Raw genomic sequence first — 15,287 nt, 5'->3', positions numbered from 1 at the left:
AAATTACGATATCGAGATATGAATACATAAAAAAACTCATGCACAGAATGGCAAACCTATATAGTTCAGCTTATGACTTTTAGGATCATTTCTGTCATTACAACTTTTCACCGTCAATAATAGACTATAAGCCTACTACACACCTTATCTGTGATGTAGTTCTGCAGTCTGAGGACTTCAAGAAGGAAGGTCTTGTTATACACTGGGCCATAGGTTTCACCTTTCAACTGAAACTACAAAACAAATACAAATGATTGACACCCATACCATATTTCACAAGTTTTCAGTACATAAAACTGGCAGTGCCTATATACCATATCTCAGAAATTCTAACATGGGGATAAACATCTATTTGAATTATATATGCCACTTCTTACATTCAAATGACTCATGCACAATATCCCATTCCACTAAATTGTTTGCTGTACAATAACAGATTGTAAAAAAAAGTTAAAAGTTCTTTTTGTAATCATAGGCGATATAATTTCTTTTTAAAGTGCTTTTTCCCATCTTATCATGGTATCATGTGGGACAGATGACTGAATCTTGAGGAAGAAATTTCAACTAGCTCCTTGTGTTTCTATCATTACAAAGTGATAACACATGTGATCACAGATCTATCACATCATTAAGATGGTGACAAATGATTTCCTCTTAAACCTGAAAAAGTCATACTTACACTTTCAAAGCCAACTGGACGAATGAAAATTTGGGCAGTGCGATAAAATGGCTCAAAATTCTCATCATAATAATCTTTCTCAATGCGAGCACGTGAATTAGGAGCAGCCCATAAATCAACAGGATCTGTAGTAATTTGCAGAAAGAGGATTCCAACACAGAGTGATCCAGCCACAATCAGGCCAATGCCCATCACCTTCCATGGATGAAAAGCACACACTGAAATGAAGAAAAGGAGTTATTACTATTCATAATCCAGCACCTTTTTTGTTTTACTTGCAACTTAACTATAGTAGTTCAACATCAAAAACCCTTAATAATTTGGCAAACATGTAAGACTATCGTTGCTTGCCTTCTGCCTTACAGAGACAGCACAATTGATACAATTTAGGTGTCTATTTGCCTTTTATCTTTACCTAATGTCTCATTTCCCTGCTGTACCTCAATACCTTACTTTTGTTCACATTCACTAGACTCTCTACTTTCACACACTCCTAAAGATGTTGAAATAAACCAAAATCTGCTGTAATGAAAGAGTTAAGAATATGAAGAAATTAAAAAGTGCAGTAAAACCAAATTAAGCTCTACCAACAAGTACTTACATGTGCCCCACTTTGTAAAAAGATGATCTACTGTTGTCTGTGTCCAATTTGTAATACGCTCTGATACAGTCAGCTCATCATGCATCACTATCTCAGGCATCTCAGTGGTAGGTCGCCCTGAAAAGATGTAAAAAATTAACAATCATGACATAATTCAACAAACTGCCTATATGCAAAGGCTGAACTAAGCAACACGTAAGGAAATGCACTATGGGGGCAAAGTAAGCAGTTGTGGCATTATCCATACTAAACTATGATCTAGTAAACAAGTAAAGAGGCTTCTCTGGTTTGCTAGCACACTGTTGCACTTGGTAGTATGAATCATGATGCTGCATACAAATTCTTATTCTACAAACAGTGCAACATGCTCAATTCATATATTATCTCTGGGTATTGGTGAGAAAGAATACTGCCCACATATGTCCTGCATGTCATAAAAGGTGCTAAAAAGGGGCAGGAGGAAAGGGCTCAAAATCCTCCCCTCAAGTGTTAATTTCCAAAAGAAGGAGCAGAGGAAGGGCCAAAGGAGGATCTTTCCTCTAAGGCTCAGGCATCAGTTCTTGATGCTACATCACTCATGTGGGGAAAGCAACTAAAAATCAACATGCCTTGGACTTGCTGAGGCTTCATGAGCAATAAGTCCAATGCAATTGCTGCTTTTTAGCTATGACACATTCTTCTGAAATCACGGAAAACCTGAGCAACAAAGCACGAAATGATAAATAAAACGAAACTATGACTGGTATCACTAGCTTTAATGAAGCAAAAAAAAAAAAGTCAACTACCACAAACTTGCCCCTTTCCTTAATTTCCGTGAATGAACTTTCCAAAGTCCCACACATGGACTTTGAAAGAAAAGCCAAATGATCACCAAGCCTATGGAGCACGAGGTAGGCTAGCACCATCAGCTGGCTGATTTGATCATTACAGCACCAATGAAGAGTGGGATCGTTGTAGGATGAGAAAATGCTTGTGCACAGTGAGGAAAGGAATGTGTGAAGTGTGGGATTAAGGGTAATTACTGTGTTAAGGTCTAATTGACAATATTCAGTCATGAGCAATCTTAGTGCCACAGCTTTGTTTAGTAGAAATTTCTTGGACTGATGCACAGTTCAAATGTAATTTAAATGGGAGGCAAGGGTATCTGTAGTATGCTGTTAAGCTCAAGGACAATCCTTGTTTCTTGGGAGGAAAAAAATGAATTAGAGAAACCAATCAATCTGCTCACTAAATGTTAAAAAGATGTAATAAGCTTAAGCTCCTCAAATGAAGTCTCCTTAGATTGTTCTTAAGCTAATAAAAGAGAGTCCTTCACTTTAAGCATGTCTTGCAACGGATGACTTTGGCTACTCTCTTTACCAGAAAAGAATCTTTGCATATGAAATCAAACTGTTCCGTTCTTCTCTACTCATGTTCTTTTCTTAATTACAAATATATGTTCCTATACCTCTGACATCTATTCCCTTCAGAAACTCCCATCGAGGGGGGTACAGCAAAAGTCTCCACTTATCCCCAACCTCACAAGCCTCCCTCACATGCAGTTTTACAAATACATAACAAAAATCTATTCACCCTTTTACTTCATATGGATTTGACTGGCGTAGAGTTCTCTACATTGTAAGAAAGGTGAAAATTGCAATATTCCCTCAATTACTATGTTTGTCTCCACAAATTTCAGAATGACCGAATTGATTAATATTTAAACAAAACTACTATAAACAATTCACATGCTAATCTCATGGTAAAAGGTGAAGCAGTTAAGATTCTATTTACCTTATTACATCCATGCAGTCAAGATATTCAAAATATATGCCTTTAACATACAAGGTAATCAAAATATACAAAAGGTAAGTGAAAGTGACATTTCAGCATGAACACAAGAGTACCAGTATGCAATAGCAACTATAGGATTTTTTAGTGTGGTACGACAGCAGATCTACCAACTTTACAGTTATTTACCCAATTCATTTCTTTTTTCATATATGAACAATCTGGACTGTAATGGTACCAGCATGCAAATATCTATGTAAATGAACAATCCAAAAGTCTTTAAATCAGTTTCTCAAGTGAAATCTCCACTGCAGTCTTAAAATATAATGGGGCAAGATCTAATCAGCATACATATCCGCTCATTTCCTTACCATGGAGTAAAGAGTTCTCATCTTCACCAGCAAATTGTGCCTGAGGATCAGAAAGGTGTGCAAGGCGTCGCCCAACAGCTGTTCGCAATTCTTCTGGATTGCGCATACTACGTTCTACCATCACCGCTACAGAGAGGTTCTTTGTATTAGTATTACGCTATCATCACAGAGGGTAGTCTATGTGGTCAAAAGGTTTCCATGAAATCTAATCATAAATACTTTATTTACAAGACCGAAGATCTTTACTGAAATCCTAAACCAGTTAGTCACTACTAATATGTAATACATATCAGCATAACACACTTTTTCATTCAGTTTTCACATCACACCCACAAGGCATCACTACACTAGTTGCAACAGAGTCTGTAGATATGTACAGTTACAAATCTGCAATTTGGCTTATCTAAACTACTCCAGAATATATCATATTAAGATTAATTACAGCAGCAGTGCTGCTTATATGTGCAGATGCTGTTGCAAATGCTGGTCAATTCCTTATACCTGAAACTGGCTTCTGCTGCTGTTTATCTACCTTTATCAGGAAGATCAACACCTCTAGTGCCTCTGCAATTAGCATAACAAAATTACTATGTAAGAGAAAGTAAACAAGCAAAATTAATGTCTATTCAGACCTACAAAAGAAAAAAGCAAAGGCATGGCACCTAAAGAGAGTAATTATTCAAAAATTTTGATATTGTAATCTGATTCAAAACCATCTACTTCCTAACTACTGTTATTCAAATACCAGAGAAAACGAAATACTTGGACCAAATAGCAAGAAAAGCATGACATACATTAAAAATCATAAAATCTTTAACACATGATGGTAAACACTGATTCAGTAACTACTAAGCAAGTATCATATCTTCAACCAAATAGCGTTTTGCAAGCTTACAATTACAATAAGATAATCAAAGATTAATCAACCAATATACTATGTAACTTTTACTAAAAAATAATGGCTTATGAAGAGTCCCATCTATACACCATAATCATATGCAGAGCAGATCTCCCTAACAAATGAACCCTCCCCCAAGACACATATTCCCTCAGTCCATCCTCCCACCTTTCTATGTATCTACTTCTAAAGTCTCACTCAAGCATCTGGTTTTGGTGACTCTCATCACTTCAATTTTTTCCATACATCCATTCCACCTTAAATCTAACATCGATGTCCCTAATCTTCCTTTTTGAATCTTTCTTTAGAAATGTTACAGTCTCTAAAAGGTCTTTCTTATATATCTGCTTATATTCCACATTGAACCGGACATCCAAATATCTTAAACCAGAGTACACTCTCCATCTTTAATCCATCAAATAACACTTCACAATCCAGTCTGCATTTCTCCAACTCATCTGTTTTATTTCTAGTTGCAATTTCTGAGCAATTTTTCCTACCCTTCATTCACTCACCTTATATTATACTCTTCTAACTATAATATTATCATTATATTGGGGTCCTTTCTGCATATCATAAAATCCTAAACTCTGCATTTCTTTCTGCATTCTTTAAATCTGCATTATGACTTCAGTTAGCCATAACCTTTACCAACCTAACATTGTAAATTCTAAAACCAACATATCATACTACATATTTGTTCTACTCTAGCTATACTCTTTAAACAATTCCTTCATATGCACAGTTACTTCAGGAAATATCAACTCAGTGAGCTTACACAGTTATCGCTGCCTCTCATATCGTACACTAAAACACTGCACAATCCTATCCAATCTGTTGCACTGTAAACATTGTACAGACACCTAATCCTACCTAAATATTTGACTTCCTTCCCTACATCATCCAAAACTTTCTTTTCCAACATTTTCTAAAACTTTCTAACTCTTGAGATATATTTATTTATTTATCTATTTTGCTTTGTCGCTGTCTCCCGCGTTTGCGAGGTAGCACAAGGAAACAGACAAAAGAATGGCCCAACTCACCCACATACACATGTATATACTTACACGTCCACACACGCAAATATACATACCTATACATCTCAGCGTATACATATATATACACACACAGACATATACATATATACACAAGCACATAATTCATACTGTCTGCCTTTATTCATTCCCATCGCTACCTCGCCACACATGAAATAACAACCCCCTCCTCCATGTGTGCGAGGTAGCGCTAGGAAAAGACAACAAAGGCCCCATTCGTTCACATTCAGTCTCTAGCTGCCATGTAATAATGCACCAAAACCACAGCTCCCTTTCCACATCCAGGCCCCACACAACTTTCCATGGTTTGCCCCAGATGCTTCACATGCCCTGGTTCAATCCACTGACAGCATGTCGACCCCAGTATACCACATCGTTCCAATTCACTCTATTCCTTGCACGACTTTCACCCTCCTGCATGTTCAGGCCCTGATCACTCAAAATCTTTTTCACTACATCTTTCCACCTCCAATTTGGTCTCCCACTTCTCCTCGTTCCCTCCACCTCCAACACATATATCCTCTTGGTCAATCTTTCCTCACTCATTCTCTCCATGTGACCAAACCATTTCAAAACACCCTTTTCTGCTCTCTCAACCACACTCTTTTTATTATCACACATCTCTCTTACCCTATTATTACTTACTCGATCAAACCACCTCACACCAAATATTGTCCTTAAACATCTCATTTCCAGCACATCCACCCTCCTCCGCACAACTCTATCCATAGCCCACGCCTCGCAACCACATAACATTGTTGGAACCACTATTCCTTCAAACACCCATTTTTGCTTTCCAAGATAATGTTCTTGACTTCCACACATTCTTCAACGCTCCCAGAATTTTCTCCCCCTCTCCCACCCTATGATTCACTTCTGCTTCCATGATTCCATCCACTGCCAAATACACTCCCAGATATCTAAAACACTTCACTTCCTCCACTTTTTCTCCATTTAAACTTACCTCCGAATTGACTTGACCCTCAACCCTAATGTACCTAATAACCTTGCTCTTATTCACATTTACTCTCAACTTTCTTCTTTCACACTTTACCAAACTCAGTCACCAGCTTCTGCAGTTTCTCACATGAATCAGCCACCAGCACTGTATCATCAGCGAACAAAAACTGACTCATTTCCCAAGCTCTCTCATCCACAACAGACTGCATACTTGCCCCTCTTTCCAAAACTCTTGCATTTACCTCCCTAACAACCCCATCCATAAACAAATTAAACAACCATGGAGACATCACACACCCATGCCGCAAACCTACATTCACTGAGAACCAATCACTTTCTTCTCTTCCTACACGTACACATGCCTTACATCCTCGATAAAAACTTTTCACTGCTTCTAACAACTTACCTCCCACACCACATATTCTTAATACCTTCCACATAGCATCTCTGTCAACTCTATCATATGCCTTCTCCAGATCTATAAATGCTACATACAAATCCATTTGCTTTTCTAAGTATTTCTCACATACATTTTTCAAAGCAAACACCTGATCCACACATCCTCTACTACTTCTGAAACCACACTACTCTTCCCCAATCTGATGCTCTGTACATGCCTTCACCCTCTCAATCAATACCCTCCCATATGATTTCCCAGGAATACTCAACAAACTTATACCTCTGCAATTTGAGCACTCACCTTTGTCCCCTTTGCCTTTCTACAATGGCACTATGCAAGCATTCCGCCAATCCTCAGGTACCTCACCATGAATCATACATACATTAAATAACCTTACCAACCAGTCAACAATACAGTCACCCCCTTTTTTTAATAAATTCCACTGCAATACCATCCAAACCTGTTGCCTTGCCAGCTTTCATCTTCTGCAAAGCTTTTACTACCTCTTCTCTGTTTACCAAATCATTTTCCCTAACCCTCTCACTTTGTACACCACCTCGACCAAAACACCCTATATCTGCCACTCTATCATCAAACACATTCAACAAACCTTCAAAATACTCACTCCATCTCCTTCTCACATCACCACTACTTGTTATCACCTCCCCATTAGCCCCCTTCACTGAAGTTCCCATTTGTTCCCTTGTCTTATGCACTTTATTTACCTCCTTCCAAAACATCTTTTTATTTTTGCTAAAATTTAATGATACTCTCTCACCCCAACTCTCATTTGCCCTCTTTTTCACCTCTTGCACCTTTCTCTTGACCATCTGCCTCTTTCTTTTATACATCTCCCACTCATCTGCATTTTTGTTTCTAAAAACAAATTATACATTCTAGACCTAATAAATACTTGATTGGCATGCATGAAAACTTGGGGTCTGATTAATTTTTACCATTACCAAGAAGAGATGCACATATATACATGTCCATGAAGGATATAGCCAATGATTTTAGCCAGAAAAACAGACATACAAACATGGTGAAAAATGCATGTATGTGCATGTGGGCTTTAGTGAAAAGTTTTTGACTACTGACAGATGAGTAAATGGTGAGATTCATGAGTAGGTAAACATGCATGCCTGTATAATCTGCAAACATATACTTGTGTGTGCAGGTTCTGAGTATGTGCCATCCTGGCAGAGCCTAATTCTCATATGGCAGCACAATACAATATAAAGATGTGTCTACATCGTGTTAAGCAACATGTAATTTCATCTACATGGCAAACATGCTATGACCAAAATAAATCAACAATAACAATGCAACTAAAAAGGATTTCTTTTTCTTCAAAACAGTGATGCAGTTAAGAAAACTAAGACATGAATTCTGAAAAGCCATTATATGAAAGCAATCCATAGTTGTATGCACATTATCACTGGTAAAATATCCTTTTCATGTCAATAACTATGCAAATTATTAAATTCTATTAAATACTGCTCTATAGAGAAACTACAATCTAATACTTAACTACTCAGTACCAATAACAACAGTAAGCAAATAGCTAAATATGCGTAAGCATGAACTAATGATGGGTGAGCAATACCTGCAAGTGTCCTATTCCACTAACCTGTGTATCTTTTATTTCGCTTGTGACAGTATGCAAATATCACAAGGAAAGAAACAGAAAACAGCACTGCAGTCAGAGCCATTGCCACAGCCAGGCCATCATAGCCAAACATGATCCACGGTTCACCTGGAGCATCCCATGTGTCAGGTATGATAGGACATGAACTCTGGCAGTCAGCACAGGAACAAGCTATACTACCCTAGAAGCAAAAATGTAAGCATATAAATTCTCGTTACTCTATCAACCATTATTTTTCATTTGAAATTCATCATATGCACAAAATTAAGAACCTTAAGCTAATCATAGCATCAATAACATAAATGTATCATGCTGTATCTTGGAGTATAAAGATTAATGTAATACTATACAATATCAGATATGAATGAAGGAATGAAAAGTAATCTTTCTCGAGGTGGGATGCAACTTTACAAGAACACCACCTCACCTCCATCTCCACACTGCAAGGCTGTGCAGTCTGATTTAAAGGTAAGATACCTTCAGGGCTTTCCTCTAAATCTTTCAGATACTGGTACTGAATATTTATCGGGGTGTGAACATTAAACTTGTAATCACCCAGGTAATCAAATAGCCGTTCTCCAGTGCAGCGTGCTGCACCCCAGTCCCCACAAAACAGGCCTGCAGGAAAATGACAAAGATTATGCACATTAGTTTTTGCAAGTAGTTCATGATTAAAATCACTAAGTGTATTATGACGTTATGTCAGAAATTTTCTTTTTTGAGCAGAAATATCCAAACTAATGCACATACACACACACAGTAATGCATACACAAACACACAAATAAAAACAGCTTCCAGAGTTCAGTGGTTAGCACTGTGACCTATCACTTTAATGGGCCTGGGTTCAAGTCCTAGGAAAGGCAACTACCTAACAGCTAACTAAGCTGTTCATCCTTACCCTTTGGTGTATACATAAAGGTGAAATATGGAACACACACAAGTTTATGAAATAAGGAATCACATGTGGAAAAACCTCTTCCGCAAATATTACCATCTGTCTATCTATATCACTGACACCCATTCCCTTTGGGAATTCCCTCAAGGGGGTAGCCACAGCAAAAGTCTCCTTAACTGGTAAACTTTAGTTTTGCTTCTTAGCCTTTTAGTGCCTCACCCTTTAACAGTATTACAAAATGACTAATCACACATACACATGTACAACTTTTATATCAAATGCCAAATTCACATCTATCACAACTGGTTTAAATACAATGTCCAGAAAACAGCCCTGATACGAAAAAAGCTAGAGCTGTACTTCTTCTAAGACAAGATTTGAGTTAATACATTGCTGCCTCTGGCTAAGACTGTCTTGGAGGATACACTACAAATTTATTCTCACGTGCTCAATGGCATTACTGTGAGTGATAAGTCACCTTAGATGGAGCTGTACCATCATCCAAGTCAGAGAACAAAAGAGATTAAAGCCTTTTTTAAGACGTTCTCATTCCTTAAAAAGCCAATCTGATCCTGCTCCCCCATACAGTACAAGCTCAAAACAGATGGAACCCAATAACTGGGTCCTGGATCTGCCTAACTACATAAATAAATCAAGTGGCATTTTTGGACTCTGTCAGCTTGTGGTGACACTGAGTGAAAAGTCATGTTCAGTGAGAAGGTATCATCAGAGCACAATCTTGCCAAAAACTTAATCCTCCCCTGCTACAGATTGTAATTCAGCCTTGAAGGTGCAAGAAGCCCTGGAGAAAAGGCACATAAAATAAGACAAAAATCTAGAACTATCTGCATATATGGAAGCCAATCTGAGTAAGTCAACATGCTGTACCCATCACCTCACCCACCCAACATACGTCATACAATACCACAGCCTTTGGCAAAACATGCAATATCAGTTAATTTCTTGCCCAGAAATCGCCAAAACTGAAGCACAACAACCTCTCTAAGGCCAGAGAACAGTTTCCAATACCAGAAGCATTCTTCTCAGCCTTAAAGATGAGTAACAAATCAAAACTTTAATTAGATGGTAAATAAATGCTATATACATATCTAACCTAACAAATAAAGGAATGAAGGACCTGTGTCTGCTACTTCATCTAACAATGCAAATACTCACCCATAACCCTGTCATTGGTTGATGGTGACACAACATCACGGCAGGAAGCATAAACCTTATCCACAAAGTCTTTTGAGAGGTAGAACTTCATATCTGTTACCATCTTTTCTCCTAAAAGAAAATCAAAATACTCTTCAAATTTCATAACACAATACAACGAAAAATCACAGATATAACCATAAGATAAAAGAGCACAGTTTACTAATAAATCATCATCAGGCTTAGCTCCATTTCAACTTGTAACAAAACACAGACACTAGAGTGTGGGTGCAGAGGGATCCTTAAAAATTTGTCTAATCATACAACTGCTGTACCAAAAGTTATCCATTTTCAGTCAACCATTTACCTCCTTAATTTCTTAAAACATTAATCAATATTACCCATTTGGAAAACACCTTTGTACAGCACTCAAATAACTGCTTTATCTCTCATCACTTCCGTTCCCAACACAGCCTTTTGCACCCATGAAATACCCTTCATTTTTTGTGAAATGTGCACTTAAACAAACTCTTAAGACAAGCTCTTTAGTTAATTAATGAAGTATTCCACTTTGCCTTAAAGTTTTTATTTTTTCTCCTGTACTGTCAACTCCTTACTAATTTCCATATGTTGTAATGTTAACTGGAGTTTTTAATTTTTCCCATCTTTTCCACACATCATTCTACTCTAACACAGTGGCCAAAGACAAAAGAAAAAATGAAGCTTCAGAAAAAGATGATATAATCAAACTGTCATTTGTACTAAAATCAAAATCAATACCATGTTTATGTGCATGTGTAGCATGATCATATTTAACAGGCTCAATGAAGTCTGCCTGTTGTGGAGAACATGTCATATAGCAAAAGGGTATTCGTAGATTTCTCATGCAGGCTGGACATCGCACGAGAAACATCTTCATCAAGTCCAGAGATCGTGACAGAGACAGCGCCTGCTTATCATTGCAACACGTGTCAAGCTGGCCATCTTCAGTCACTGAAAAAGAAAATAAATATATAAAGACTGCGGCTAACTTGTATGGAAATACAATATTGTATAACTATCATTGATTTCATCTTTAACAGCCAAAAACACCACAGCAAATATCAATAATAGTACAACTTGTTAAGCCAACATTTTTGAACTCAAGTCTGTGTAAGTAATCTAGAAGTCCCATTTTTTTTCACTTCACATTTTATTTAGAGATTAACTAAATCATTTGCTATTTCCCTTTTATCTCTTCTATGATATTTCCATCATTCTTCTCCATTCCTGCTTTGATGAAGCAACTTTCACTCTCCATGCAGGCTTATGTAACAATACAAAAAACAGCAACTAATTTGTTTCTACAGCACCTTAAATCAAATTAATAAAGCTATTCAAAAGAAAGAAATCTGGAAAATGCTATTCAGTCTGGATAACAAAACGAAATGCATAAAAAATCCAAAGAGACGAAGTCAGTTAACATTACTTTAAAAATACACAAAAATCAAACTGCTGAATCTGCAAAGGAGAGAACATGCTGGACAATGAAAGCTTTTAAAATCAAGAACCATGGGATATGAAGTGGGCTACAAGGTGGGTGAAGTGGAAAAAGACCCAGGTACATTAAGTGTGTGGGAAGAGAGGTAATCCTCTGTGGGAGCAAAAATGGGTATATCTGGTGGTTTAGTTGAGCCAACAATGTCTCTAAAAAGGAAATGTGTGGGCTCTAGATGATGAAGTACAGAAGAGCAAGGATGTGTTCCCAATGAAATGTATGGAGACAGTATGTATAAGGAAAAATGATCACATAAAAAATGATGGGGCAAGAGAAAGGTGTGGTATAAGAAAGGATAACTAAGAAGGTATACATGTCATAGGTGGAGGTAACAAGATGGAGGATACTGAAGATGAGAAGGAAGGTAGGAAGGAGTGAAAGGTGCATTGAGTGGTGGAGCCTAAACAGAAATGAGGATGACATAGTGAAAGGCTTTTCTCCATTATGACTTCTCATGTGTAAAATCAAAGCTGAAGGGTACATGAAATCCTTGAAACAAACAGTACACACAGCACACACATCAACACAACATTTGACAGTGTCCTGACATCCTAATACATACTTGATTCATATTCTCCACAAATATGATAAAAGCCAAGCCCAGAGAATAATCACTGGCTGGCTAGCAACCATAAATATATAACATCTGGAAAAAACTGCTTCCCATACAATACTACTTTAGCATCTTCAGTAAACAATTCTTTGCAACAGTACAATTCCTCCCACCTAAACTACTACATAACCAACCACTAACTTCAAAGCAAAAAGCAACAGCACGATCCCTCTCACCTAAGCTACTACATAACCAACCACTAACTTCAAAGCAAAAAAAAAAAAAATCACGCCTCGGTTTCATCATTAAGTAACCTATACTCACACAATCCCTTCCTCCAACAAACACAACCCCAACAAAACCTATTTACATAATAATGACTTACAAAGCAGTAAACAACTGCCCTCCCATCCTAATCTTAAGGTCCACTCCGCAGGATCTGCACCCAGTTGACACTACACTCCCTAGACACCTAGACATGCGTGAGACTCACTTTCTCATCTGATTTCAGGGCACCATCCCTCCCACTCTCCAACACTGCAAATTATATTTCAACATTCCATAAGACCCCTCAAGGCCAAAATGCAAGTTTCACACTTGATACTGAGCACCTACTCCTAAATCATCCTTCACTCACTCTGCAAACACAGGTCATCATTGACCTTCACGACCTTCGTCCTGTCTGGTGGCTATTGTTAGCTTTGAGAATGCTGTGGGGGAGCCCCAAAGAGAGAGGTTCTGGGGCTGAAAGGCAAGACAAGGTTAAGTGGAAACTGCTAAAGTAAACACCATTGGATAAACTTACATACATACAATCTAACTATTCATAAACAGTCAAGACACTTACTGAATTCTGCCACAAGTTCTGGACAGGTCTGAGTGAGTATTTTAACCCCCTCATCAGAAATTTGTTTTGCAGTGCCGTTGTATGCACAGTTGAGGTGACCACGGTCACTCGTTCCACAGTGATCATACCAAATGCACTGGCCTCCCTCAACCTGTGGATGAAATGCCATATATTAGAAACATGTCAATGAAATCATTATCTCTGCCCACCTACCATAAAGATATATTCAGTTATTCCATAAACAGATCTCTGAGAACTGAGGTTTATCCTGGTTTTGGCGACGATAAGCAACCAGTTTTAATGCATAGATCATTATTCTCAAGTACTGCTGACAAAGTTCTTCTCTTCCATCATTACACATCACCATATTCTTGCAGTATGGAGCAATAATTAACTAACACTCAAGGAGGATATGAGATCATAGAGCAAGATTAAAAGGAATTTTCAATAATTAACAAAAAATGGATAAATTTTGGCAGGGCATTATGAGACACTGAAGTGTTCAATAAATGATTAGAGATGTAAGATACGTTAATAATTTTCATTTAGGAACCTTCACAATCGACATTTAGAACAGAAAAAAATTCAAATCAAACATCATGGCCTAGCATGGGAAGCAAATTCATGGTATGCAATTTCATTTTGTTTTAAACTCAAGATTAACTAATTGTGCCTGTCATTCCTGACTTTTGAAACACCCTGGACATTTCTAGTACAACTTCCTTGGCTCTCGTGTACCCACAGGATAATAATTACTCGTATTACTATCAAGTGAAACTTAATTGTTTGCAGAACTGTAGACTAGTAGAACGAATATACTTGCTCTGTAACCTTCGTCTTTCCTCGCATAGCGAAGTTGTGGAATTCTCTTCAATCTTTTGGCTTTCCCTTTTCTTATGACCATTCCCTCCCCAAGAGTCTGGTCTACACACATCTATGAAGATCAAACTTATTCTTCCCACATTCTTTCATGCAATATGGTTATCTCTAGGCCAAACTTTTACCTGCATCAAGTCGATTACTTTAAGATATAAATAGTATTTCCTTTTGCGTGATCATATTACTCCAGCCCTGAGCTTAATCAAACTATTTCCTTATACTGTACTAACATGTCATCTGGACAAGTTTACTAAGCCTACACGGACTGGGCACGGGAGTGATCAAAGGACCATCATAAAACGCATCGTAACCAAATGATAAATTGTCGAGAGACTCATGATCGTCTGATACAGTTTACCAATGGAATACATCAGTTCTAGGGCCAACTTATTCTCCTAATCTGTAAAACATTTACTATCACTTGGGCGCAAGTCGGCCAACAGCAAATCCCAGGTGTTCATCCTCCGCTTGGGACTGGATGATAAATGGGTACCTGGCTTAGGTTGGGGGTGTCTGCGTGTATGCACACATGGGGTTAAAGACGTGGTCCATACACACAAAGTTATGTGACTAGACAACACGAGTAAAACTCTCACCATTACACCAAATGAGCAATTGGCTAATTTTAATCACATCCGACACAAGAAGCGAGCAAAATCCTCGCCTCCATCCTAGCAACGCGGGCGGCGGCTCCCGACATACATGCAGGGTTCTTGTGTCTCCATAGAATTCGTAGATTCTAAAACACACGCTCCCTACCTTATCCGTGCATAAATGGACACTGACATTTACTCTTGTGTTTTTATGGGTTTAATAATAGCTACTGGACGTTCGTTTCGCAAACTTCGCAGGATCTGGGTTTGAGAGTGGGGGGTGACGTAATCCCGGCGGTTACCCAGCACGGCAGGCTGCTTCCTGGTCGATGCCGTCTGCCGCCCACACCCGGCTAGCCTGCCTGGCTGATATTCAATCTGCTCCGTTCCCATACAATCGCCTTCACACGCACGGCTGTTGCACTGCATTAAGACTCAACGCAGA

General features: G+C 38.1%; 1 protein-coding gene across 4 annotated transcripts in view; it reads right to left on the bottom strand.

Moving 5' to 3' along the window:
* Positions 1 to 15,287, bottom strand: part of LOC139763884 (NPC intracellular cholesterol transporter 1-like) — a 141,493-nt gene that overhangs the window by 25,017 nt on the left and 101,189 nt on the right. For 2 of the 4 annotated variants that reach the window (XM_071690285.1, XM_071690287.1), the window contains exons 2-11: positions 13,371 to 13,521; positions 11,214 to 11,426; positions 10,455 to 10,565; positions 8,810 to 9,000; positions 8,365 to 8,563; positions 3,923 to 3,985; positions 3,422 to 3,547; positions 1,281 to 1,397; positions 680 to 897; positions 144 to 233 (exon numbers count right to left, since the gene is read on the bottom strand). In XM_071690285.1, coding sequence (XP_071546386.1) covers positions 144 to 233; positions 680 to 897; positions 1,281 to 1,397; positions 3,422 to 3,547; positions 3,923 to 3,985; positions 8,365 to 8,563; positions 8,810 to 9,000; positions 10,455 to 10,565; positions 11,214 to 11,426; positions 13,371 to 13,521 — 1,479 coding nt within the window. The remainder of the gene's footprint in view (positions 1 to 143; positions 234 to 679; positions 898 to 1,280; positions 1,398 to 3,421; positions 3,548 to 3,922; positions 3,986 to 8,364; positions 8,564 to 8,809; positions 9,001 to 10,454; positions 10,566 to 11,213; positions 11,427 to 13,370; positions 13,522 to 15,287) is intronic. The other 2 variants (XM_071690286.1, XM_071690290.1) reach the window with 2 other exon arrangements.

This window comes from Panulirus ornatus, chromosome 48, assembly GCF_036320965.1.
Source record: "Panulirus ornatus isolate Po-2019 chromosome 48, ASM3632096v1, whole genome shotgun sequence".
Taxonomy (NCBI): Eukaryota; Metazoa; Arthropoda; class Malacostraca; order Decapoda; family Palinuridae; genus Panulirus; species Panulirus ornatus.
Note: the sequence above shows the minus strand (reverse complement) of the source record. Positions and strands in the feature narration are given on the sequence as shown.